Source organism: Rhinichthys klamathensis, unplaced genomic scaffold (genome assembly GCF_029890125.1).
Source record: "Rhinichthys klamathensis goyatoka isolate OS25496 unplaced genomic scaffold, OSU_Roscu_1.1 h1tg000142l_1, whole genome shotgun sequence".
Lineage (NCBI taxonomy): Eukaryota > Metazoa > Chordata > Actinopteri > Cypriniformes > Leuciscidae > Rhinichthys > Rhinichthys klamathensis.
Genome location: NW_026606677.1, coordinates 393,331 through 420,000, shown reverse-complemented (window position 1 = coordinate 420,000; position 26,670 = coordinate 393,331). Strand labels below are relative to the sequence as shown.

General features: G+C 50.5%; 1 protein-coding gene across 1 annotated transcript in view; it reads left to right on the top strand.

Moving 5' to 3' along the window:
• The window catches only part of ptk7b (protein tyrosine kinase 7b), a 99,487-nt gene that overhangs the window by 70,277 nt on the left and 2,540 nt on the right, over positions 1-26,670 (top strand). The window contains exons 5-18 of the mRNA XM_056257743.1: positions 963-1,110; positions 3,015-3,145; positions 10,227-10,493; positions 10,948-11,084; positions 11,162-11,297; positions 11,805-11,924; positions 12,229-12,378; positions 12,687-12,831; positions 15,045-15,172; positions 15,893-16,093; positions 17,283-17,417; positions 22,547-22,773; positions 23,907-23,987; positions 24,065-24,216. Of these exons, the coding sequence (XP_056113718.1) occupies positions 963-1,110; positions 3,015-3,145; positions 10,227-10,493; positions 10,948-11,084; positions 11,162-11,297; positions 11,805-11,924; positions 12,229-12,378; positions 12,687-12,831; positions 15,045-15,172; positions 15,893-16,093; positions 17,283-17,417; positions 22,547-22,773; positions 23,907-23,987; positions 24,065-24,216 (2,158 nt within the window). The remainder of the gene's footprint in view (positions 1-962; positions 1,111-3,014; positions 3,146-10,226; positions 10,494-10,947; positions 11,085-11,161; positions 11,298-11,804; positions 11,925-12,228; positions 12,379-12,686; positions 12,832-15,044; positions 15,173-15,892; positions 16,094-17,282; positions 17,418-22,546; positions 22,774-23,906; positions 23,988-24,064; positions 24,217-26,670) is intronic.

Genomic DNA, 26,670 nt, shown 5'->3' with positions numbered 1-26,670 from the left:
TGTGTGTGTGTGTGTGTGTGTGTGTGTGTGTGTGTGTGTGTGTGTGTGTGTGTCATCTGATGATCTCTGAATGAGAATGCTGCATCTTTTGATTTGATTCTGCCTTCATTCAAATTGTATTGCAAATCTAATAAATGTTGATTCATATTAAAAAGTAGATCATTGTGATTTTAAAATGCATATGCATGTGTTTACATAATATGTGTGTGCACTGTGTATAAATATTTAGTATATATAAATAAGCACACATGCATGTATGTATTTGAGAAATATTTGCATGTACATACTGTATATATTTATATAATTTATATTATATATAAATATTTTATATATACATAAAAAAACAATTCTTAAATATATACATGCATGTGTGCTTATTTATATATACAAAATATTTATACACCGTGCACACACATATTATGTAAACACAAACTTTTATTTTGGATGCGATTAATTGTTGCACAGCACTATTTTTTATCAATGATAAATGAAGATTCAATTATGAATATTTCACGAGTCACTGACTGACGCATCATCACAAAACTCATAAACAAATTAAATATCAGAACATGATGAGAGACGCGAAGATAAACTAAATTGAAAACACTTGATTAAATCAGTAACTACATAAACATATGTTGTACAGATCTGTATGATTGATGATGAACATAATAATGTATGAATTCATCAGTAACTGTATTAATGTGTGTAAAGTTATGCTTTATATGATGTGATCATGTTTGTTACTGTAAAACAGTGAAGGTGATTTGAGAATCACTGCAGGATCAGACGGAGACACTGGACGAGCTCTGGAATCTGCTAGGTCACAGGTCACGTGACACCTGGCGGATGCTGTTAGTGGCTGCTAATGATGGAAGCTCTGTGTGTGTGTGTGTGTGTCTGTATATCATTAAGATCAGAACCTAACTCTTCTCTCTCTCTCTCTGTGTGTGTGTGTGCAGATAAGACTCTCCCCCGTGTGCTGGTGGCTCCAGTGGATCAGGTGGTTCTGGGTAACGAGGACGCTGTGTTTCACTGTCGGTTCAGAGCCAAGCCTCCGCCGGTTCTCCAGTGGTTCCACGACACAGAACCCGTCGTCAACACATCAGGGTGAGCCGCTTCATCACAGTGTTTACACCTCGGGGAACCACACCAAACAAGCTCCAGGCCTCCAGCGCTCAGTTTTCACGTTAGACCAGTGAGCCTCTAAAGGGGACATATGGAGATCTGCCTTTCCCCGTGTGTGAGAGCTGTAATCCGGTGCTTACCGACACAGAACACATGACAAGTGAAACCCAGTAACTGTGTTCTGGTGAGGCTTTCTCTGAGAGCATGTCGGTCAGATTTCGCTCCTTCTGCCGTATGAAGAGGATCTTATTATAATATTCCCGGCCCTTAATCTGCACGTTCACACACACCAGCGACATTGGGTTCGGCGAGCGCCAACAGAGACCAGTTCTAACGCACTGGAGAAGATCCAGCAAAGCCTGAAACTGTTCTGTGGTCGAGCACAGACGACACTGAACACTATTGACCAGAACATGTCAGCGCTGTCTTATAAACACCTCAGGAACTGTGGACACTTGTGGAAGAGTTCAACATGATGAGGAGATGATCAGTGTAACTCCACAACAACTACAGAAATGTCTCCGCTAACATTCAGAAACGTGTAAAAGTGAAGCTCTCCCTGAGTCTCTCCGTAAGGCTGCACTCGCTGCTGTTACTCCTGACTCTGGATCAGTGAGATCGGCCTGTGGTGTTATAGCCGGAGTCTGTGAAGCTTGTGTGAAGGCTCCGCCCTCTTCTGAATGGAGGCGGAGCTAACGCTCATTAGCATTTAAAGGGACACACACACAAACGGCGCGTTTTTGCTCACACCCAAAAAGGGGCGAATTTGACAAGCTATAATAAATGATCAGGTATTTTGAGCTGAAATTTCACACACACATTCTGAAGACACCATAGATTTATATTACATCTGGTGAACAGGGGCGTAATACGTCCCCTTTAAATACTGACCTGGTTGAGAGCGTGTGGGCTTGAACTGTGCGAGCGAGGAGTGTAAAGGTATACTTCCAGCGAAATCCAAAAATAAAAGAGTTTATTTCGAGTGTGTTTCAGGAGGTGGGCGTGGCTCTGAGGCTCCGCCTTCTGTGGGTGTGGCTCTGAAGCTCCGCCTTCTCCGAGGTGTAGATCTCTGGCAGTTCTTCAGTTCAGTCGAGGTCAGACGCGAGTGAAAACGTGTGGGCGGCGCTGGGATGTTCGCTAACAGTATATCGCTCATAAAGGACTTCCAACTTGTTTTTACTTAGTGGAGAACTTGTGTATCCTGTGTGTATCAGGGCCTTAAAGCGTGTCAGCATGTCTGACCACCCACTGATAAATGATCCATCATGCCTTTGAGTCTTTGACTGGTGCATTATGGGTAGTCCAGTGAATGTTTGGGCACGTTCAGCAGTGATGTTCTGCTTTGATGATGTTTAATGCGCTAATAACATCCTGTGCTAATCTCTACACTTCAACACACACTGCAGATCTCACCAGAATCTCTCAGTCACGGTTTGATTCTGATCTCCTTTGTCTCGTGTGAGTGTTAATAGAAACATCTTCAGCTGTGAACGTGCTGAAGAAACACACACACACACACACACACCCATGTTTCTCTCTCTCTCTCTCTTCAGTCTGTTTTGACTGTGATTCTGAATGTTAGATTGTGTTTGATCAAACCGTTTCTGTCTGGTAGAGCCGCGTCTGATGCCATAACACACCCGTGACCCACATTCTGTGTGTGTGTTGTGTCGTTGCTTAGCAACAGTAAACACTACAGTTACTCTGACTCGCTTCTGGCAGAATTGTTCATATTCTAGTAATAGAATAAACAATTTGTCATGTTCCTGAATTCTGTACAGTTACAATGATTTTACTCCTAAAAACAACTCACCTGTGACTAACCTGTGTGTGTGTGTGTGTGTGTGTGTGTGTGTGTGTGTGTGTGTGTGTGTGTGTGTGTGCAGGGTTGTGGTGTATGCTAACGGCACACTGCACATTACTCAGGTGAAGCAGCGAAGCACAGGTGTGTATAAGTGTGTGGCTCAGTATGGAAAGAACAAACACGTGGACGTGGAGGCAGCACTCAGGATCGCAGGTGAGACAAAACACACACACACACACACTCACATACACACTCACACTCTCTCACACACACACACACACACTCACACTCACACTCACACTCACACACTCACATACACACACACTCACATACACACTCACTTACACTCTCTCACACACACACTCATATACACACTCACACTCTCTCTCTCTCTCTTACACACACACTCACTTACACTCTCTCACACACACACACACACACACACACACACTCGCATACACACACCTACATACACACACTCACATACACACTCACTTACACTCTCACACACACACTCACATACATACACACACCCACATACACACACACTCATATACACACTCACCTATACTCTCTCTCACTCACACACACACTCACATACACATACACTCGCATACACACTCACTTACACTCTTACACACAAACACACACACAAATCAATCCGATTGATGAATCAGAACACAGTGTTTACATGAACGATAAATTACCCTGATTACCCTCCTCCCTCCCCAGCTCCACTAGTTTCTCAGGGGCTGATTACCCTCCTCCCTCCCCAGCTCCACTAGTTTCTCAGGGGCTGATTACCCTCCTCCCTCCCCAGCTCCTCTAGTTTCTCAGGAGCTGATTACCCTCCTCCCTCCCCAGCTCCTCTTGTTTCTCAGGGGCTGATTACCCTCCTCCCTCCCCAGCTCCTCTAGTTTCTCAGGGGCTGATTACCCTCCTCCCTCCCCAGCTCCTCTCGTTTCTCAGGGGCTGATTACCCTCCTCCCTCCCCAGCTCCTCTCGTTTCTCAGGGGCTGATTACCCTCCTCCCTCCCCAGCTCCTCTCGTTTCTCAGGGGCTGATTACCCTCCTCCCTCCCCAGCTCCTCTCGTTTCTCAGGGGCTGATTACCCTCCTCCCTCCCCGGCTGATTACCCTCCTCCCTCCCCAGCTCCTCTAGTTTCTCAGGGGCTGATTACCCTCCTCCCTCCCCAGGTCCTCTAGTTTCTCAGGGGCTGATTACCCTCCTCCCTCCCCAGCTCCTCTAGTTTCTCAGGGGCTGATTTCCCTCCTCCCTCCCCAGCTCCTCTAGTTTCTCAGGGGCTGATTACCCTCCTCCCTCCCCAGCTCCTCTCGTTTCTCAGGAGCTGATTACCCTCCTCCCTCCCCAGCTCCTCTAGTTTCTCAGGAGCTGATTACCCTCCTCCCTCCCCAGCTCCTCTAGTTTCTCAGGGGCTGATTACCCTCCTCCCTCCCCAGCTCCTCTAGTTTCTCAGGGGCTGATTACCCTCCTCCCTCCCCAGCTCCTCTCGTTTCTCAGGGGCTGATTACCCTCCTCCCTCCCCAGCTCCTCTAGTTTCTCAGGAGCTGATTACCCTCCTCCCTCCCCAGCTCCTCTAGTTTCTCAGGGGCTGATTACCCTCCTCCCTCCCCAGCTCCTCTCGTTTCTCAGGAGCTGATTACCCTCCTCCCTCCCCAGCTCCTCTCATTTCTCAGGAGCTGATTACCCTCCTCCCTCCCCAGCTCCTCTAGTTTCTCAGGAGCTGATTACCCTCCTCCCTCCCCAGCTCCTCTCGTTTCTCAGGAGCTGATTACCCTCCTCCCTCCCCAGCTCCTCTAGTTTCTCAGGAGCTGATTACCCTCCTCCCTCCCCAGCTCCTCTCGTTTCTCAGGGGCTGATTACCCTCCTCCCTCCCCAGCTCCTCTAGTTTCTCAGGGGCTGATTACCCTCCTCCCTCCCCAGCTCCTCTCGTTTCTCAGGAGCTGATTACCCTCCTCCCTCCCCAGCTCCTCTCGTTTCTCAGGAGCTGATTACCCTCCTCCCTCCCCAGCTCCTCTCGTTTCTCAGGAGCTGATTACCCTCCTCCATCCCCAGCTCCTCTCGTTTCTCAGGAGCTGATTACCCTCCTCCCTCCCCAGCTCCTCTCGTTTCTCAGGAGCTGATTACCCTCCTCCCTCCCCAGCTCCTCTAGTTTCTCAGGAGCTGATTACCCTCCTCCATCCCCAGCTCCTCTCGTTTCTCAGGGGCTGATTACCCTCCTCCCTCCCCAGCTCCTCTAGTTTCTCAGGGGCTGATTACCCTCCTCCCTCCCCAGCTCCTCTAGTTTCTCAGGGGCTGATTACCCTCCTCCCTCCCCAGCTCCACTCGTTTCTCAGGAGCTGATTACCCTCCTCCCTCCCCAGCTCCTCTAGTTTCTCAGGGGCTGATTACCCTCCTCCCTCCCCAGCTCCTCTAGTTTCTCAGGGGCTGATTACCCTCCTCCCTCCCCGGCTCCTCTCGTTTCTCAGGGGCTGATTACCCTCCTCCCTCCCCAGCTCCTCTAGTTTCTCAGGGGCTGATTACCCTCCTCCCTCCCCAGCTCCTCTAGTTTCTCAGGAGCTGATTACCCTCCTCCCTCCCCAGCTCTTCTCGTTTCTCAGGGGCTGATTACCCTCCTCCCTCCCCAGCTCTTCTCGTTTCTCAGGGGCTGATTACCCTCCTCCCTCCCCAGCTCCTCTAGTTTCTCAGGGGCTGATTACCCTCCTCCCTCCCCAGCTCCTCTAGTTTCTCAGGAGCTGATTACCCTCCTCCCTCCCCAGCTCCTCTAGTTTCTCAGGGGCTGATAACCCTCCTCCCTCCCCAGCTCCTCTCGTTTCTCAGGGGCTGATTACCCTCCTCCCTCCCCAGCTCCTCTCGTTTCTCAGGGGCTGATTACCCTCCTCCCTCCCCAGTTCCTCTCGTTTCTCAGGGGCTGATTACCCTCCTCCCTCCCCAGCTCCTCTCGTTTCTCAGGGGCTGATTACCCTCCTCCCTCCCCAGCTCCTCTAGTTTCTCAGGGGCTGATTACCCTCCTCCCTCCCCAGCTTCTCTCGTTTCTCAGGGGCTGATTACCCTCCTCCCTCCCCAGCTCCTCTCGTTTCTCAGGGGCTGATTACCCTCCTCCCTCCCCAGCTCCTCTAGTTTCTCAGGAGCTGATTACCCTCCTCCCTCCCCAGCTCTTCTCGTTTCTCAGGGGCTGATTACCCTCCTCCCTCCCCAGCTCCTCTAGTTTCTCAGGGCCTGATTACCCTCCTCCCTCCCCAGCTCCTCTAGTTTCTCAGGGGCTGATTACCCTCCTCCCTCCCCAGCTCCTCTAGTTTCTCAGGGGCTGATTACCCTCCTCCCTCCCCAGCTCCTCTCGTTTCTCAGGAGCTGATTACCCTCCTCCCTCCCCAGCTCCTCTAGTTTCTCAGGAGCTGATTACCCTCCTCCCTCCCCAGCTCCTCTAGTTTCTCAGGGGCTGATTACCCTCCTCCCTCCCCAGCTCCTCTAGTTTCTCAGGGGCTGATTACCCTCCTCCCTCCCCAGCTCCTCTCGTTTCTCAGGGGCTGATTACCCTCCTCCCTCCCCAGCTCCTCTAGTTTCTCAGGAGCTGATTACCCTCCTCCCTCCCCAGCTCCTCTAGTTTCTCAGGGGCTGATTATCCTCCTCCCTCCCCAGCTCCTCTCGTTTCTCAGGAGCTGATTACCCTCCTCCCTCCCCAGCTCCTCTCGTTTCTCAGGAGCTGATTACCCTCCTCCCTCCCCAGCTCCTCTAGTTTCTCAGGAGCTGATTACCCTCCTCCCTCCCCAGCTCCTCTCGTTTCTCAGGAGCTGATTACCCTCCTCCCTCCCCAGCTCCTCTAGTTTCTCAGGAGCTGATTACCCTCCTCCCTCCCCAGCTCCTCTCGTTTCTCAGGGGCTGATTACCCTCCTCCCTCCCCAGCTCCTCTAGTTTCTCAGGGGCTGATTACCCTCCTCCCTCCCCAGCTCCTCTCGTTTCTCAGGAGCTGATTACCCTCCTCCCTCCCCAGCTCCTCTCGTTTCTCAGGAGCTGATAACCCTCCTCCCTCCCCAGCTCCTCTCGTTTCTCAGGAGCTGATTACCCTCCTCCCTCCCCAGCTCCTCTAGTTTCTCAGGAGCTGATTACCCTCCTCCATCCCCAGCTCCTCTCGTTTCTCAGGAGCTGATTACCCTCCTCCCTCCCCAGCTCCTCTCGTTTCTCAGGAGCTGATTACCCTCCTCCCTCCCCAGCTCCTCTAGTTTCTCAGGAGCTGATTACCCTCCTCCATCCCCAGCTCCTCTCGTTTCTCAGGGGCTGATTACCCTCCTCCCTCCCCAGCTCCTCTAGTTTCTCAGGGGCTGATTACCCTCCTCCCTCCCCAGCTCCTCTAGTTTCTCAGGGGCTGATTACCCTCCTCCCTCCCCAGCTCCACTCGTTTCTCAGGAGCTGATTACCCTCCTCCCTCCCCAGCTCCTCTAGTTTCTCAGGGGCTGATTACCCTCCTCCCTCCCCAGCTCCTCTAGTTTCTCAGGGGCTGATTACCCTCCTCCCTCCCCGGCTCCTCTCATTTCTCAGGGGCTGATTACCCTCCTCCCTCCCCAGCTCCTCTAGTTTCTCAGGGGCTGATTACCCTCCTCCCTCCCCAGCTCCTCTAGTTTCTCAGGAGCTGATTACCCTCCTCCCTCCCCAGCTCTTCTCGTTTCTCAGGGGCTGATTACCCTCCTCCCTCCCCAGCTCTTCTCGTTTCTCAGGGGCTGATTACCCTCCTCCCTCCCCAGCTCCTCTAGTTTCTCAGGGGCTGATTACCCTCCTCCCTCCCCAGCTCCTCTAGTTTCTCAGGAGCTGATTACCCTCCTCCCTCCCCAGCTCCTCTAGTTTCTCAGGGGCTGATTACCCTCCTCCCTCCCCAGCTCCTCTCGTTTCTCAGGGGCTGATTACCCTCCTCCCTCCCCAGCTCCTCTCGTTTCTCAGGGGCTGATTACCCTCCTCCCTCCCCAGTTCCTCTCGTTTCTCAGGGGCTGATTACCCTCCTCCCTCCCCAGCTCCTCTCGTTTCTCAGGGGCTGATTACCCTCCTCCCTCCCCAGCTCCTCTAGTTTCTCAGGGGCTGATTACCCTCCTCCCTCCCCAGCTTCTCTCGTTTCTCAGGGGCTGATTACCCTCCTCCCTCCCCAGCTCCTCTCGTTTCTCAGGGGCTGATTACCCTCCTCCCTCCCCAGCTCCTCTCGTTTCTCAGGAGCTGATTACCCTCCTCCCTCCCCAGCTCCACTCGTTTCTCAGGGGCTGATTACCCTCCTTCCTCCCCAGCTCCTCTCGTTTCTCAGGAGCTGATTACCCTCCTCCCTCCCCAGCTCCTCTCGTTTCTCAGGAGCTGATTATCAGCTCCTGAGTTTACGGCTGATTACCCTCCTCCCTCCCCAGCTCCTCTCGTTTCTCAGGAGCTGATTACCCTCCTCCGTCCCCAGCTCCTCTCGTTTCTCAGGAGCTGATTACCCTCCTCCCTCCCCAGCTCCTCTCGTTTCTCAGGAGCTGATTACCCTCCTCCGTCCCCAGCTCCTCTCGTTTCTCAGGAGCTGATTACCCTCCTCCCTCCCCAGCTCCTCTCGTTTCTCAGGAGCTGATTACCCTCCTCCCTCCCCAGCTCCTCTCGTTTCTCAGGAGCTGATTACCCTCCTCCGTCCCCAGCTCCTCTCGTTTCTCAGGAGCTGATTACCCTCCTCCCTCCCCAGCTCCTCTCGTTTCTCAGGAGCTGATTATCAGCTCCTGAGTTTACGGCTGATTACCCTCCTCCCTCCCCAGCTCCTCTCGTTTCTCAGGAGCTGATTACCCTCCTCCGTCCCCAGCTCCTCTCGTTTCTCAGGAGCTGATTACCCTCCTCCCTCCCCAGCTCCTCTCGTTTCTCAGGAGCTGATTACCCTCCTCCCTCCCCAGCTCCTCTCGTTTCTCAGGAGCTGATTACCCTCCTCCGTCCCCAGCTCCTCTCGTTTCTCAGGAGCTGATTACCCTCCTCCCTCCCCAGCTCCTCTCGTTTCTCAGGAGCTGATTACCCTCCTCCCTCCCCAGCTCCTCTCGTTTCTCAGGAGCTGATTACCCTCCTCCGTCCCCAGCTCCTCTCGTTTCTCAGGAGCTGATTACCCTCCTCCCTCCCCAGCTCCTCTCGTTTCTCAGGAGCTGATTACCCTCCTCCGTCCCCAGCTCCTCTCGGTTCTCAGGAGCTGATTACCCTCCTCCGTCCCCAGCTCCTCTCGGTTCTCAGGGGCTGATTACCCTCCTCCCTCCCCAGCTCCTCTCGTTTCTCAGGAGCTGATTACCCTCCTCCGTCCCCAGCTCCTCTCCTTTCTCAGGAGTGATTACCCTCCTCCGTCCCCAGCTCCTCTTGTTTCTCAGGAGTGATTACCCTCCTCCGTCCCCAGCTCCTCTAGTTTCTCAGGGGCTGATTACCCTCCTCCCTCCCCAGCTTCTCTCGTTTCTCAGGGGCTGATTACCCTCCTCCCTCCCCAGCTCCTCTCGTTTCTCAGGGGCTGATTACCCTCCTCCCTCCCCAGCTCCTCTAGTTTCTCAGGGGCTGATTACCCTCCTCCCTCCCCAGCTTCTCTCGTTTCTCAGGGGCTGATTACCCTCCTCCCTCCCCAGCTCCTCTCGTTTCTCAGGGGCTGATTACCCTCCTCCCTCCCCAGCTCCTCTCGTTTCTCAGGAGCTGATTACCCTCCTCCCTCCCCAGCTCCACTCGTTTCTCAGGGGCTGATTACCCTCCTCCCTCCCCAGCTCCTCTCGTTTCTCAGGAGCTGATTACCCTCCTCCCTCCCCAGCTCCTCTCGTTTCTCAGGAGCTGATTATCAGCTCCTGAGTTTACGGCTGATTACCCTCCTCCCTCCCCAGCTCCTCTCGTTTCTCAGGAGCTGATTACCCTCCTCCGTCCCCAGCTCCTCTCGTTTCTCAGGAGCTGATTACCCTCCTCCCTCCCCAGCTCCTCTCGTTTCTCAGGAGCTGATTACCCTCCTCCGTCCCCAGCTCCTCTCGTTTCTCAGGAGTGATTACCCTCCTCCGTCCCCAGCTCCTCTCGTTTCTCAGGAGTGATTACCCTCCTCCGTCCCCAGCTCCTCTTGTCTCAGTCAGGATTCTCTTGGCATTCTGATTCCCCTTGAATCAGACCAAATTCTCCCATTATGTTGTACTTTAAAATCTTGAATTAATGATATCTGCCACACAGACCAGCAATCCCAACTGTGTGCTAATTTGTCAATCGTATTTGACGATAGTGGTCCTGACAGAACAGGTGTTTATCTGCTGTGTGTGTGTGTGTGTGTTTGTAGAGATCAGTGAGATGGGCGAGCGCATGTCTCGGGTGTTCTCGTCCTCCATCAGGGCGAGTGTGAGGTGTGATCCTCCGCGGGGTCAGCCGGAGCCTCAGGTGTGGTGGGAGCGCGCTGGTGCTCGTGTGGCGTCTGAGGGTCGAGTCCACCAGCGCGACAGAGACCTGATCTTCAGCAACACACACACCTCAGACTCGGGCCTCTACACCTGCGTCGCTCGCAACCAGGCCGGAACCAAGCAGCAGGAGCTCGAGGTCACTGTCGCCAGTGAGTCACACACTGATCTGACCCAACACACACTCATCTGACCCAACACACACTCATCTGACCCAACACACACTCATCTGCCCTAGCACACACTCATCTGACCCAATACACACTGATCTGACCCAACACACACTCATCTGACCCAAAACACACACTGATCTGACCCAACACACACTGATCTGACCCAACACACACTCATCTGACCCAACACACACTCATCTGACCCAACACACTCTGATCTGACCCAACATATAGTCATCTGACCCAACACACACTGATCTGACCCAACACTCACTCATCTGACCCAACACACACTCATCTGACCCAACACACACTCAACTGACCCAACACACACTGATCTCAAAGTTGCGTAGTTCTCATTGTACCTCGAACTACCTTAAATGCTTTAAGTGACCGTTACAGTGTGTGTGTGTGTGTGTGTGTGTGTTTACAGCCTCTCCAGAGTGGATTGTGAGGCCGCAGGACACACACATCGAGGAGGGTCAGCCGGGTCTCCTGCACTGTCACGCTCAGGGAACACCTGAACCCCGGGTCACATGGTACCGCAAAAGCGTCCCGATCAGTGAGGAGGTGAACACACTCATCATGGTCTGATCAGGTGACCTCGCGTCAGGTTTCTCACACACACACACACTCTCTCTCTGCAGGGCTCTCGTTATAAGCTCTTCTCTAACGGGACTCTGAGGATCAACAGCGCTGAGGTGAACGATGGTCAGATGTTCAGCTGCACGTGTGTGTCAGAGGGAGGATCCATCAGCGCACACGCACGCGTTCACATACTGGGTGAGTGTGAGTGTGTGTGTGTGTGTGTGTGTGCACCGAATACAAACTAATGATGCTGAGACTTTCACAGTTGAAACAACACTCTCCTAGCATTAGGATCGTTTGGAAGGTAATGGTATTGATCCTGTGTCGATCTTTACTCGTTCTCATGTAATATTCACTAACGCTGCAGTGGGCGGGGCCAAAGACGCGTGACGCAGACGTAGGCGTTGATGTTCTTCTGCACTATTACGTCATAATTCCACACTTTTCAGATCCTGACGTTTTCTGGCCTTGATCTCAATAAAAGCTTTAAAAGCAAAAAGCAACATTTTTGAAATATCAAGGAAGTTTTGAGTTTTGAAACTTACAGGATATTTTTAGTTTAGTTAAACTGTCTCCAATCAGGTGACATCAGGTGTTTGTTTTGTGCAGATATAAATTCTGTTTCGTTGTGGTTTGCGTGCCGTTACATCACGGCACGTTTGAGTGCCAGCTTTACTCATGTGTGTGTGATGTGTCTCTCAGAGAGGTTAAAGTTCACGCCCGTCCCGCAGCCGGCGCAGTGTGTGCAGCTGGAGAGAGAGAGCAGCATCAGCTGTGTGGCGACCGGGCGAGAGACACCCACTGTACACTGGAGCAGAGCAGGTCAGAGAACAACCCCAACTCTGACTATCCTTTCATTTAAATCATTTAAATTCATTTAAAATTCACAGAGCAACTCAAATGACTGCTGGTCACTAATATATCAAGATTTAGATCACGTGACCTCTGCTGTCTGCTTTCCCATTGGTTGTCGCTGTATCGTGTCACTGCTCTTTTGCATAGTCACATCACCAGCGCTGACTTAAACTGAACTTCCTGGTGTCAGTGTGAACATGCGTGTTTCTCCCGTGTGTGTCTTGTGTGTGTGTGTCTCGTGTCGTGTGTGTGTGTGTGTGTGTGCCAACAGACGGCGCTGATCTCCCGCCTCACGCGACTCAGATGAAAGGAATTCTTCACTTCAGTACCGTGAGCCGATCCGACGGAGGAAACTACACGTGTGTGGCGTCCAGCAGCGCTCAGGGAGAGATACGAGCACACGTGCATCTCACTGTAGGAGGTGTGTGTGTGTGTGTGTGTGTGTGTGTTCTGATTGAACGCTGAGGTTGATGACTCGTTCTTGTTCACCTGTGTGTGTGTGTGTGTGTGTGTGTGTGTGTATGTTCTGATTGAATGCTGTGGGTGATGACTCGTTCTTGTTCACCTGTGTGTGTGTGTGTGTGTGTGTGTATGTTCTGATTGAACGCTGTGGTTGATGACTCGTTCTTGTTCACCTGTGTGTGTGTGTGTGTGTGTGTGTGTATGTTCTGATTGAATGCTGTGGGTGATGACTCGTTCTTGTTCACCTGTATGTGTGTGTGTTGTCAGTCCTCGTGGAGTTTAAGCTGGAGCCGGAGCAGACGACGGTGTATCAGGGTCACACAGCCGTGCTTCACTGTCAGGCGTCAGGAGACCCTCGGCCCTACATCCAGTGGAGCATCAGAGACCGACTGCTCAGCAGCAGCTCCAGCAGGTCTCACTGCACCCGTCTCACTGCATCTGCCTCTCTGCACCCGTCTCACTGCGCCCGTCTCACTGCACCCGTCTCACTGCACCCGTCTCACTGCGCCCGTCTCACTGCACCCGTCTCACTGCACCCGTCTCACTGCGCCCGTCTCACTGCGCCCGTCTCACTGCGCCCGTCTCACTGCGCCCGTCTCACTGCACCCGTCTCACTGCATCTGCCTCTCTGCACCCGTCTCACTGCGCCCGTCTCACTGCACCCGTCTCACTGCACCCGTCTCACTGCACCCGTCTCACTGCGCCCGTCTCACTGTGCCCGTCTCACTGCGCCCGTCTCACTGCACCCGTCTCACTGCGCCCGTCTCACTGCGCCCGTCTCACTGCGCCCGTCTCACGGCGCCCGTCTCACTGCGCCCGTCTCACTGCGCCGTCTCACTGCGCCCGTCTCACTGCGCCCGTCTCACTGCACCCGTCTCACTGCGCCCGTCTCACTGCACTGCGCCCGTCTCACTGCACCCGTCTCACTGCGCCCGTCTCACTGCGCCCGCCTCACTGCACCCGTCTCACTGCGCCCGTCTCACTGCACCTGCCTCACTGCACCCGTCTCACTGCGCCCGTCTCACTGCACCCGTCTCACTGCACCCGTCTCACTTCGCCCGTCTCACTTCGCCCGTCTCACTGCGCCCATCTCACTGCTCCCGTCTCACTGCACCCGTCTCACTGCGCCCATCTCACTGCGCCCGTCTCACTGCACCCGTCTCACTGCGCACGTCTCACTGCGCCTGCCTCACTGCACCCGTCTCACTGCACCCGTCTCACTGCGCCCGTCTCACTGCACCCGTCTCACTTCGCCCGTCTCACTTCGCCCGTCTCACTGCGCCCATCTCACTGCTCCCGTCTCACTGCACCCGTCTCACTGCACCCGTCTCACTGCACCCGTCTCACTTCGCCCGTCTCACTGCGCCCATGTATCAGGGTCACACAGCCGTGCTTCACTGTCAGGCGTCAGGAGACCCTCGGCCCTACATCCAGTGGAGCATCAGAGACCGACTGCTCAGCAGCAGCTCCAGCAGGTCTCACTGCACCCGTCTCACTGCATCTGCCTCTCTGCACCCGTCTCACTGCGCCCGCCTCACTGCGCCCGTCTCACTGCTCCCGTCTCACTGCACCCGTCTCACTTCGCCCGTCTCACTCCGCCCGTCTCACTGCGCCCGTCTCACTGCGCCCGTCTCACTGCGCCCGTCTCACTGCGCCCGTCTCACTGCACCCGTCTCACTGCACCCGTCTCACTGCATCTGCCTCTCTGCACCCGTCTCACTGCGCCCGCCTCACTGCGCCCGTCTCACTGCGCCCGTCTCACTGCTCCCGTCTCACTGCACCCGTCTCACTTCGCCCGTCTCACTGCTCCCGTCTCACTGCTCCCGTCTCACTGCGCCCGTCTCACTGCTCCCGTCTCACTGCGCCCGTCTCACTGCGCCCGTCTCACTGCTCCCGTCTCACTGCGCCCGTCTCACTGCGCCCGTCTCACTGCGCCCGTCTCACTGCTCCCGTCTCACTGCACCCGTCTCACTGCGCCCGTCTCACTGCGCCCGTCTCACTGCGCCCGTCTCACTGCACCCGTCTCACTGCTCCCGTCTCACTGCGCCCGTCTCACTGCGCCCGTCTCACTGCTCCCGTCTCACTGCGCCCGTCTCACTGCACCCGTCTCACTGCGCCCGTCTCACTTCGCCCGTCTCACTGCACCCGCCTCACTGCACCCGTCTCACTGCACCTGTCTCACTGCACCCGCCTCACTGCACCCGTCTCACTACACCCGTCTCACTGCGCCCGTCTCACTGCGCCCGTCTCACTGCACCCGTCTCACTGCACCCGCCTCACTGCACCCGTCTCACTGCACCTGTCTCACTGCACCCGCCTCACTGCACCCGTCTCACTACACCCGTCTCACTGCGCCCGTCTCACTGCGCCCGTCTCACTGCACCCGTCTCACTGCGCCCGTCTCACTGCGCCCGTCTCACTGCACCCGTCTCACTGCACCCGTCTCACTGCACCCGCCTCACTGCGCCCGTCTCACTGCGCCCGTCTCACTGCGCCCGTCTCACTGCACCCGTCTCACTGCACCCGTCTCACTGCACCCGCCTCACTGCACCCGTCTCACTGCACCCGTCTCACTGCGCCCGTCTGATCCTCCTCGTGTGCTGATTGTGTGTGTGTTCTCCTCAGGTTTCAGAAGATGCCCAATGGCTCTCTGGTCATTAGTGATGTCACCACTGATGACACGGGCATGTACACCTGTATCGCGGGAAACACCTGCAACATCAGAGACACGACAGCGCAGCTTTACGTCGTGGGTGAGCAACTCAGACTTGGTTTGAATGATGCACAGATCTTATAGTGTTTGCAACTTCATTTCACATTTATATCTATAGCGCTTTATACAATACAGATTATTTCACAGTAATAGTGTTAATGTTGCGAAATGCATCAATTATGAAACAAGCTCAATTTGACAAGCTCTACAGAAGACAATAGTGTTATTATTCAGATGAATTCAGTTCAGTGTTGTTTCAATTCAGGTCAACAGCAGTTCAATGTGTGTCCTCATCCAGTGCAGTCGAATCAGCAGTTCCTGAAGGCTCAGTCTTTTAAACTGTTCATTAATGACTGTTATCCTAAAACTCTCCATCAGAAGCAGTGACCGAGATCCTATCAGAGGATCATCTTTAAGATTTATTTAGACAGTTTTTAGATCAGTATCTCAGTGGGTTAACTGATTTAAACTGGAAAACGTAAACCGCTACAGTTACACTGATTACATTTATGCATTTGGCCGATGCTTTTATCCAAAGCGACTTAAATTGCATTTCAAGGTTCACATTTACATTCTTATCAGCTGCTTTTACTGGGAGTCGAACCCATGAGCTTGGTGTTGCAAGCGCCAGCGCTCTACTGTTTGAGCTACACACATTACTACTACTCCTATATCACTTAGGGGAATAACTGTTTGTTCTGATTAATAATAGTACATGTGTGAGTGTCCCAGGGTAAAGGTGTTGACTGCGTGTCCCCAGAGAAGCCGGTGCACCCGCGCGACGGAGACGAGGACAGGAGCCAGTTCAGGATGTTCCAGACGATCGCGCTGTCGGTGGCCGTGGCCGTGGCCTACATCATCGCTGTGCTGGGGCTCATGTTCTACTGCAAACAGAGACGCAAGAGCAGGCGTCTGCAGAAGAGCCCTGCCGCTGAGGAGCCCGAGATGGAGTGTCTGAACGGTGTGTGTGTGTGTGTGTGTGTGTGTGTGTGATGGGTAGGTTTAGGGGTCGGGTTAGGGTGTGTGTGTGTGTGTGTGTATCATATGAGTAAGGGATAATGTAAATCCAGCCGGTTGTTATCTCAGAATAAACCCGACAGGGTGATCAGGATCAGGTCTACCTGTGTGTGGACTCTCTCACACACACACACACACACACACACACACACACACACACACACACACACACACACACACACACACACACACACACACACCTGAAGGGGGTTTATTCTGAGATAACACACACACACACACCTGAAGGGGTTTATTCTGAGATCACACACACACACACACACACACACACACACACACACACACACACCTGAAGGGGTTTATTCTGAGATAACACACACACACACACCTGAAGGGGTTTATTCTGAGATAACACACACACACCTGAAGGGGTTTATTCTGAGATCACTCTCTCTCACACACACACACACACACACACTCACACACACACACACACACACACACACACACCTGAAGGGGTTTATTCTGAGATCACACACACACACACACACACACACACACCTGAAGGGGTTTATTCTGAGATAACACACACACACACACACACACACCTGAAGGTGGTTTATTCTGAGATCACTCTCTCTCACACACACTCACACACACACACACTCGCACACACTCACACACACACACACACACACACACACACACACCTGAAGGGGGTTTATTCTGAGATCACTCTATCTCACACACACTCACACACACACACACTCGCACACACTCACACACACTCACACACACACACACACACACCTGAAGGGGTTTATTCTGAGATAACCGGCTGGATGTACATTATCCCTCTTATTACACGGCTACTTGCCACATAAGTAAATAATTAGACACAAAATATTGATCTGAGTGTAAACTGTAGCAATGTTCGTTGTTATGGGAAGAAGGAGGCGGGAACCGGCGAACATTTAAAGACTTTTAATAAATAAATAAACACATACAAAAACGAAAGTAAAAGACGGCCGCCACATATAAACACAACATCAGATAACAGTCCAGGCCTGGTCCTCTCTCGTCCTTCACTGTCCTCACTCCTCTTTATTTACAGATGAACCAGAGCAGACGAGCATCTGAAGTGTGTGTGTGTGTGTGTGTGTGTGTTCCCGTAGGTGGCGCTGGTCAGATGAACGGCCACAGGACGGCTGAGGTCCAGGAAGAAGTGGCTTTAACCACCATGAGACCTTCAGCAAACACTGACAAACTGCACTTTCCCAGAGCGCACCTGCAGACCATCACCACACTGGGTAACTCCTGTGGGAATGTTTCCACAGAAATATTACGTTTTCAACACTGATAATAATCATAAATGTGTCTTGAGCATCAGATCATCATATTAGAGTGATTTCTGAAGGATCATGTGACACTGAAGACTGGAGTAATGATGCTGGAAATTCAGTATATATTCACATAGAGAACAGATGATTTACATTACAATAATATTTCAGTGTTTTACTGTATTTTTTATCAAATAAATGCAGCTTTGATGAGCAGAAGAGACTCTTTATGAAATCTTATTATCCCAAACTTTTGAACACCAGCGTAAATATTTTGATATTATTATACCTTACTTAGAGAAATCTTAATATTGTTTAGTTATTAGTATTAGTTATAACTAAATTAAACATATTAGTTTCTTAATATTGTTTAATACATTGGTAGGTTTAGGGGTTGTGTGTGTGTGTGTATGTGTGTGTGTGTGTTTGTGTGTGTGTGTGATGGGAAGGTTTAAGGGTTGTGTGTGTGTATGTGTGTGTGTGTGTGTGTGTGTGTGTGTGTGTGTGTGTGTGTGTGTGTGTGTGTGTGTGTGTGTGTGTGTGTGTGTGTGTGTGTGTGTGTGTGATGGGTAGGTTTAAGGGTTGTGTGTGTGTGTGTGTGTGTGAGTGTGATGGGTAGGTTTAGGGATCGGGTTAGTGTGTGTGTGTGTGTGTGTGTCAAGTCAAGTCAAGTCACCTTTATTTATATAGCGCTTTTTACAATACAGATTGTATCAAAGCGCTTCACAGTGATAACATGAAAACAATATAACAAAGTTTGTTTCTAAAAGAAATTGCGTCAACGTCCACCTTAAGTAAAGCAGATCAATAATATTATTGAATATTAAATGTTAAATGTCCCCAACTAAGCAAGCCAAAAGCCAAGGCAACAGTGGCAAGGAACCAAAACTCCATCAGGTGACAGAATGGAGAAAAAAACCTTGGGAGAAACCAGACTCAGTCGGGGGGCCAGTTCTCCTCTGGCCAACGAAGGAACAGTGCATGATTCGGGCAGCATTACAAGTCAGATTGGATCGGAACATTTAGAGTATTTTTTGGAAGTCCAAGTTTGCACGCCGGTCTTAAGACGAGTTGTTGAGGATCAGTGCCGTCCACCATAGAGAGTCCATATCGCCCGTGTTGAGTCGTCACTTCATAGGCTTTGTGATTGGAGCATCTGAAGTCTCCGTGAGAGGCTGGATACAAACTGGAGCTGACGAACGCCATTTTCTCGGGACTCGCGTCCCGAGATAACAGCAGAAAAGCAAAGGGAAAATAATTAGCGTAGCTGCTGTTCATAATGATGATTTCCATAACACAGGCGTAAATGACAAAACATGAAGACAGTGACTCTTGCGTCCCAAAATCAACCCCCTCCGTCCCCCACTCAACTCAGCCTTGCTTACTGACCTCTACGTCCCTCCTGCTGCTGAGACCTAACCACAATCTCACAATCTCTCCGCAGCCCAACCATACGCGCCAACCCGTTGACTAAGGCTGTCGAGCCCCACTGGTGCGTGAATAGGCAGTTTCAGTGGACAACGGTTCCGTATGGCATACTACCTACCGCAACACAATATCTGCCCAACCACCCGTCATTCACGCAATATACACAGGAACGTAATGACTGCAAATACTATGCAACCTATACAGATAACCTACAGTCTCTTCAAGTTTTATAGTATTAAATGCATTTGATCTGATTCAGCAGTATAATAAAAGGTAAGCATTATGTAAATGCTTGGCTAAAAAGATGCGTCTTTAATCTAGTTTTGAACTGGGACAGCGAGTCAGAGCCTCGAACAATATCAGGAAGGCTATTCCAGAGTTTAGGAGCTAAATGTGAGAACGCCCTCCCTCCTTTAGTGGACTTAGATATCCTAGGAATGACTAGAAGCCTCGAATTTAGTGATCTTAAAGAACGCGATGGATTGTAGGGCGATAGAAGGTCCATTAAATACACAGGAGCTAAACCATTTAGGGCTTTATAGGTCAGTAATAGTACTTTGTAATTGATACGGAACTTGATAGGTAACCAGTGTAGAGATGATAAAATTGGTGTTATATGATCATATTTTCTTGATCTAGTAAGAACTCTAGCGGCTGCATTTTGCACTAACTGTAGCTTGTTTATTGAGGATGCAGGACAACCGGCTAATTTCCTCTAGTTCATCTGTTAGTTTGGGTTCACTGAGCAGCTGAGATAGATCAGGTAAGCTATTTGAGAATCTATCTATAGTGGTCGGAAGGATTGTTCTGCCTGGTCTATAACGTGGCGCAACATGACAAATTTCAGCAGTGCGTATTATACAAGTTACCATGTGATGATCGGTGAGATCGTCACTTTGCGGTATAATATCTATATCGGTTGGATCGGTTCCATATGATATAATTAAATCTAGTGTATGATTTAGACGATGAGTGGGACCACTGACATTTTGCTTGACCCCAAAGGAGTTTAATAAATCTGTAAACGCAGTCCCTAACGCATCGTTTGTGTTATCTACGTGTATGTTAAAATCTCCAACAATTATTGCTTTATCGGCATTGACCAATAGATCTGAGAGAAAGTCTGCAAACTCTTTTAGGAAATCAGCATATGGTCCTGGAGGTCTATATACAGTAGCCAAGGCTAGAGATAATAGGGATTTATTTCTTACATCTAAGAGCGCAACGTTTAGCACCAGTACTTCAAACGAATTAAACCTGTGACCTGTTTTCTGAGTAACATTAAGAATATCTCTATAGATTGTTGCAACTCCGCCGCCACGACCGATCAGACGGGGCTCATGCTTATAACAGTATCCTGGCGGAGTAGACTCATTTAGACCGAAATACTCGTTTGGTTTAAGCCAGGTTTCAGTAAGGCAAAGTACATCGAAGCTATTATCTGTGACCATTTCATTTACAATAACCGCCTTAGGTGTGAGCGATCTAATGTTTAGAAGACCTAGTTTTAGAAATTGTTTTTGTTCACTGATATTTAGATTTTCAGGTTTAATTACAATAAGATTTTTCCTAGATCCTACAGTGGATTTATTATTTGGCCTCACTAAACGAGGAATAGACACAGTTTCTATATAATGTTCTACACTACTTATATCAATTAAATTGGCACAGCAAAGACTGTGATTTGGAATTTGATTTTCTAGTCATACGGTGTGTAACGTCTTGGAGATGTTGTCCGACAGAACAGCCGCTCCGGCTCTGCTGGGGTGCAGGCCATCAGCACGGTAGAGCCTAGGTCGCTCCCAGAACAGATTCCAATTATTTACAAAGAGTAGTTTTTGTTCATTACACAATGACATTAACCATTCATTTAGTGCAAATAATCTACTGAACCTTTCTTGTCCTAGTCGGTACGTGGGAAGCGGTCCAGACACGATGATCGTTGCCTCAGGCGCTGTGCTGCGTACCGCCTCGATCAGGCTCCTGTAGTCCTTCTTCAGAACCTCCGTCTGCCGCAGCCTGATATCGTTTGTTCCAGCGAGAAGCACCACAGCTCCGACGCGCTCGTCACCGTTCAGGATCTGGGGAACCTGTGCGGCGACATCAAGAACACGAGCACCAGGAAGGCAGTGAGTGCGCACCTTACCCTTACCTGAGGTAGCGCGGACATGACGGACCATGGAAGTGCCGATGATCACGGCGTCGTCGCGTTCCGACTCGCGAAGAGGGGAGAAGCGGTTCCGGGTGGAGATCTCGAAGACCGGGAGGAGCGGAGAGGTTCTTGCTCTGGTCCTGGCTCGCGTCTTCCGCTGTGGGATCACCCAGAGTCCATTGTGTTGGGTTGGTGCCGGAGTGAATGATGCCAGAGATGATCGCGTCCTCCTGGGCAGAGAAACGCACGGAGTGGACGAAGTCGGAGTCAAAAAGTTACTAACCACTGACTTGTGAGCATCGGCGCGTGACGTTTCAAGCGCTGATCGCCGATCCCGCAGCTCGGCTTGCCTCTCCAGCAGACCACGGATCTGTTTCTCCACCGAATCAAGCTCCAATCGTACCGAAATCAGTTCGAATGTATCCTCACCTGCACTCAGAGGTAACGTTAGACACACATCTGATATGTTCGCCATAACAGATGAACAGTAGATTAGTAGTGATACTACCACTAGTAATTTAGGACTGAAATGCCGGATATAACCTGTATCCTTTCAGTGAAACGGGTGTAAAATCAGACGGTCAATAGGCGCGAGGCCACGCGTGAAATGCTAGCGGACTAAAGGCTAGTAGCCGAGATTCGCAAAGTTGGGTCTAAGTAGCGATATCAAAGCAATCCGATTGTTTTTTATAAGGAACAGTATCGAGGATAAGTTCCCATGATATAAAAATAGAAAGTGCTTGTTTATAAATGAGTGGTAAAGAAGAAAATCAAGGATTAATGAATTGATTCGACGGAGCTTTCAAACACAAACACCGACTGCTCGCGCAATGGGTGATGGGTAGGTTTAGGGGTCGGATTAGTGTGTGTGTGTGTGTGTGTGATTTGGTAGGTTTAGGGGTTGGGTTAGTGTGTGTGTGTGTGTGTGTGTGTGTGTGTGATGGGTAGGTTTAGGGGTCGGGTTAGTGTGTGTGTGTGTGTGTGTGTGTGTGTGTGATGGGTAGGTTTAGGGGTCGGGTTAGTGTGTGTGTGTGTGTGTGTGTGTGTGTGATGGGTAGGTTTAGGGGTCGGGTTAGTGTGTGTGTGTGTGTGTGTGTGTGTGTGATGGGTAGGTTTAGGGGTCGGGTTAGTGTGTGTGTGTGTGTGTGTGTGTGTGTGTGTGTGTGTGTGTGTGTGTGTGTGTGAGGGGTAGGTTTAGGGGTCGGGTTAGTGTGTGTGTGTGTGTGTGTGTGATGGGTAGGTTTAGGGGTCGGGTTAGTGAGTGTGTGTGTGTGTGTGTGTGTGTGATGGGTAGGTTCAGGGGTCAGGTTAGTGTGTGTGTGTGTGTGTGTGTGTGTGTGTGTGTGTGTGTGTGTGTGTGTGTGTGTGTGTGTGTGTGTGTGTGTGTGTGTGTGTGTGATGGGTCGGGTTAGTGTAAGAAGAGAGAATATACAGTCTGTACAGTATAAAAGCCATCACGCCTATGGAATATCCCCATTTAGCCAAGTAAACGTGTGTGTGTGTGTGTGTGTGTGTGCAGGGTGTGGCGTGTTCGGCGAGGTGTTTCTGGCTAAAGCGAGGGCTATAGAGGAGTCCGAGGACGAGACGCTGGTGTTGGTGAAGAGTTTACAGAGTCGAGATCAGGAGTCCGAGTTCAGACGAGAGATGCAGATGTTCAGCAAACTCAAACACACACACATCGTGAGGCTGCTGGGAGTCTGCCGAGAAGCTCACCCGCAATACATGATCCTGGAATACGTGGATCTGGTACAGCCACTCACACACACACGCAAACACACACACACACACACACACACACACACACACACACACACACACACACACACACACACACACACACACACACACAGACACACACACACACACACACACACACACACACAGACACACACACACACACACACACACACACACACACAGACAGACACACACACACACACAGACAGACACACACACACACACACACACACACAGACAGACACACACACACACACACACACAGACAGACACACACACACACACACACACACACACACACACAGACAGACACACACACACACACACACACACGCGCACACACACACACACACATCGTGAGGCTGCTGGGAGTCTGCCGAGAAACTCACCCGCAATACATGATCCTGGAATACGTGGATCTGGTACAGCCACTCACACACACACGCAAACACACACACACACACACACACACACACACACACACACACACACACACAGACAGACACACACACACACACACACACAGACACACACACACACACACACACACACACACAGACAGACACACACACACACACAGACAGACACACACACACACACACACACACACAGACAGACACACACACACACACACACAGACAGACACACACACACACACACACACACACACACACACAGACAGACACACACACACACACACACACACGCGCACACACACACACACACATCGTGAGGCTGCTGGGAGTCTGCCGAGAAACTCACCCGCAATACATGATCCTGGAATACGTGGATCTGGTACAGCCACTCGCACACACACGCAACACACACACACACACACACACACACACACACACACACACACAGACAGACACACACACACACACACACACACACACACACACACACACACAGACAGACACACACACACACACACAGACAGACAGACACACACACACACACACACACACACACACAGACAGACACACACACACACACACACACATCGTGAGGCTGCTGGGAGTCTGCCGAGAAACTCACCCGCAATACATGATCCTGGAATACGAGGATCTGGTACAGCCACTCACACACACACATGCACACACACACACACACACTCACACTGATTCGCTCTTGTTTTTCAGGGTGATCTCAAGCAGTTCCTCAGGATATCAAACAGCAGCGATGGGAAACTCAAGCCTCATCCCATCAGCACCAAAACTAAAGTAAGTTCCCATAACCTCATTCAGTGTGTTTAAGAAGTCATGTGACTCGGTGTTGATCATGTGACTGCTCTCTGCAGCTCTCCATCTGTGCCCAGGTGGCTGATGGGATGCAGCATTTATCAGACCAGCGTTTCGTGCATAAAGACCTGGCGGCCAGGAACTGTCTGATCAGCGGACAGAGACTCGTCAAAGTGTCCGCGCTGGCGCTCAGCAGAGACGTCTACAACAGGTGCAGCACTACTGACGGCCTATCAGGCAGAGTGTGTGAGACAGCTGGTTATGAATGTGAACGATCTGCAGTGTTTCAAAGATCAAAGTTATTGTGAATGAAAGAAAAAAGAAAGAACTGATTCTGAACTGAAACGAGTCCTCAGTAATTCAGTCTCACCTGTAGATTTGTAACTCATTTGCATAATGCCAGCCTGAGGTCTTGATTGGCTGAGCAGCGTCTCTTAGCTCCGCCCTCAAACACTAGTGTATCTGAGACTGGGAGAGTTCGTGTTGTTCGTGTCGAGGAGACGCTGTTTTCTGAGAGCGAGACGGTGAAACCCACGCCATCGTCACTGTTCGTATCGCTGTGATCAAGAGCTGAGATTCAGATATGATAATGAGCGTTTGATGTCTGACCAATCACAGCAGAGCAGCTCCCAGAGAGGCGGGGCTTAGACATTTACATTTACATTTATTCATTTAGCAGACGCTTTTATCCAAAGCGACTTACAAATGAGAACAATAGAAGCAGTTAAACTAACAGAAGGACAACAATACGTAAGTGCTATAACCCCTCTCAGTTTAATTTTAGTGCAGTTTTTTTTTTTTTTTTTTTTTTTTATAGAAGAGAAGAGAAAGTGTTAATTCTACTGAATCAAGTGCTGCCGAAAAAGATATGTCTTCAGCAGTTTCTTGAAAGTGGCTACTGACTCAGAAGCTCTGGTTGAGGGAGGCAGATCATTCCACCAACAGGGAACAGCCATGGTAAAGGTCCGAGAAAGAGATTTTGTGCCTCTTTGAGATGGTACCACAAGACGACATTCGCTAGCAGAGCGCAGGTTTCTGGATGGCACATAAGTCTGAAGTAATGAGTTTAGGTAAGAGGGAGCAGTGCCAGTGGTTGTTCTGTAGGCAAACGTCAGTGCCTTGAATTTAATGCGAGCGGCAACTGGCAACCAGTGCAATTGTGTGAGGAGAGGAGTGACGTGTGCTCTCTTCGGCTCATTGAAGACTACTCTGGCTGCAGCATTCTGGCTTAGAGAGGCTGAATTTTCGATCGAAGCGTTTCAGACACTGAGGTCTTGGCCTGATAAATACAGTTCTACCAGAAAGACTCAGGAGAATAAATACTGTAACAATAAATACATTTATTGATAGCCCAGCAAGCAATAAAGTTCTTTGGCGTAGGCCCCGTCCATAGCTCGCAATCCGAGGGTCCGGACTCTGCATCTCCTGCCTGAAGACGAAGGCAGGGGCGCAGCCGACCCCCCGGGAGGGTTAGGAAGGGGCCATCCTGGTGGTGGTGGGGAGGATGGAGGGGAATGAAAGCGTCAGCATCTGCGAACTCAAACATGTGTAAGTACTGGTCTTTTATACCGCAAGTATTAGACACGATTGGATAGATGAGAAGGTAATAAGTGACGTAGCAATTGAGTCTTCCTGGCAGAACCTAACGCTAAAGCTTCCATTGATCCTGCTAGAACAGTTGCGTGATACCTTTTTTATTGTCTTGTTTTGTCTGTATCGTCTCAGAGAGCTTTCATGAGTGTTCACATGGAGACGAGCGTATTTAGGCCACGCCCCCATCGGGGGGGAACAATCCAACCGTCTGCATTGACTGTGCATTGTGAGAGGCTGCCTCCTGACTTATAAGTTAGAACAAAAAACAAAACAATGTCTAAAAGCTGCTGTGTGACAAGGTGTACAGCAAACAAGCTAAATAACCCAAAAATACATTTTTATAAGCTGTCGACCCCAAAAAACGGTTGTTTCAGGACAAAAAAAAGTGGATCAAGAGCGCAACTAGTTCTTGAACTGCTCTGAGAACTGGAACGCGACATGATATTGTAAAAAAATCATAATTTTAACCATGTCGATTGCTTATTTCACGACCCTGTGTGAACCTGACAGGAGGAGATATACTGAGAAGTTACATTTCATTGGTCTATGTCAGTGCCCCTTTTCCTTACCTTCCTTTTTTTGGAAAAATGATCCGACTGAATGTGAAATACCCTGATATCTACAACTATTGATAATGATATCTCATTTCACCTATGATCAAAACACACTGTTACTAAAATAATGGGACAAGTTAGCTATTAGAAAGCTATATTAGCTATATATATATTAGCTATGTGTGCAAGTAGCTGTAGCTTGGGCCAATTGCTTTCTATGTCAGATAAATGCTATTGGTTTGTTACCAGTGACAAAATGTTTACCCACAATTTACCCATTCTTCCTGCTGATGCTTCACTTCTTATTGCCTGTATCCACTCTTGTCTCCTTAAAGGCTGGCTTTTACGGTTCGTAAGCTTATAAAAATGTATTTCTGGGTTATTTAGCTTGTTTGCTGTACACCTTGTCACACAGCAGCTTTTAGGCATTTTTCTGTCTTTTGTTATAAGGAGGCAGCCTCTCACAGTGCAGTCAATGGAGAGGGTTGGGTTGTGTCCCCCGGTGGGCGTGGTCTTCA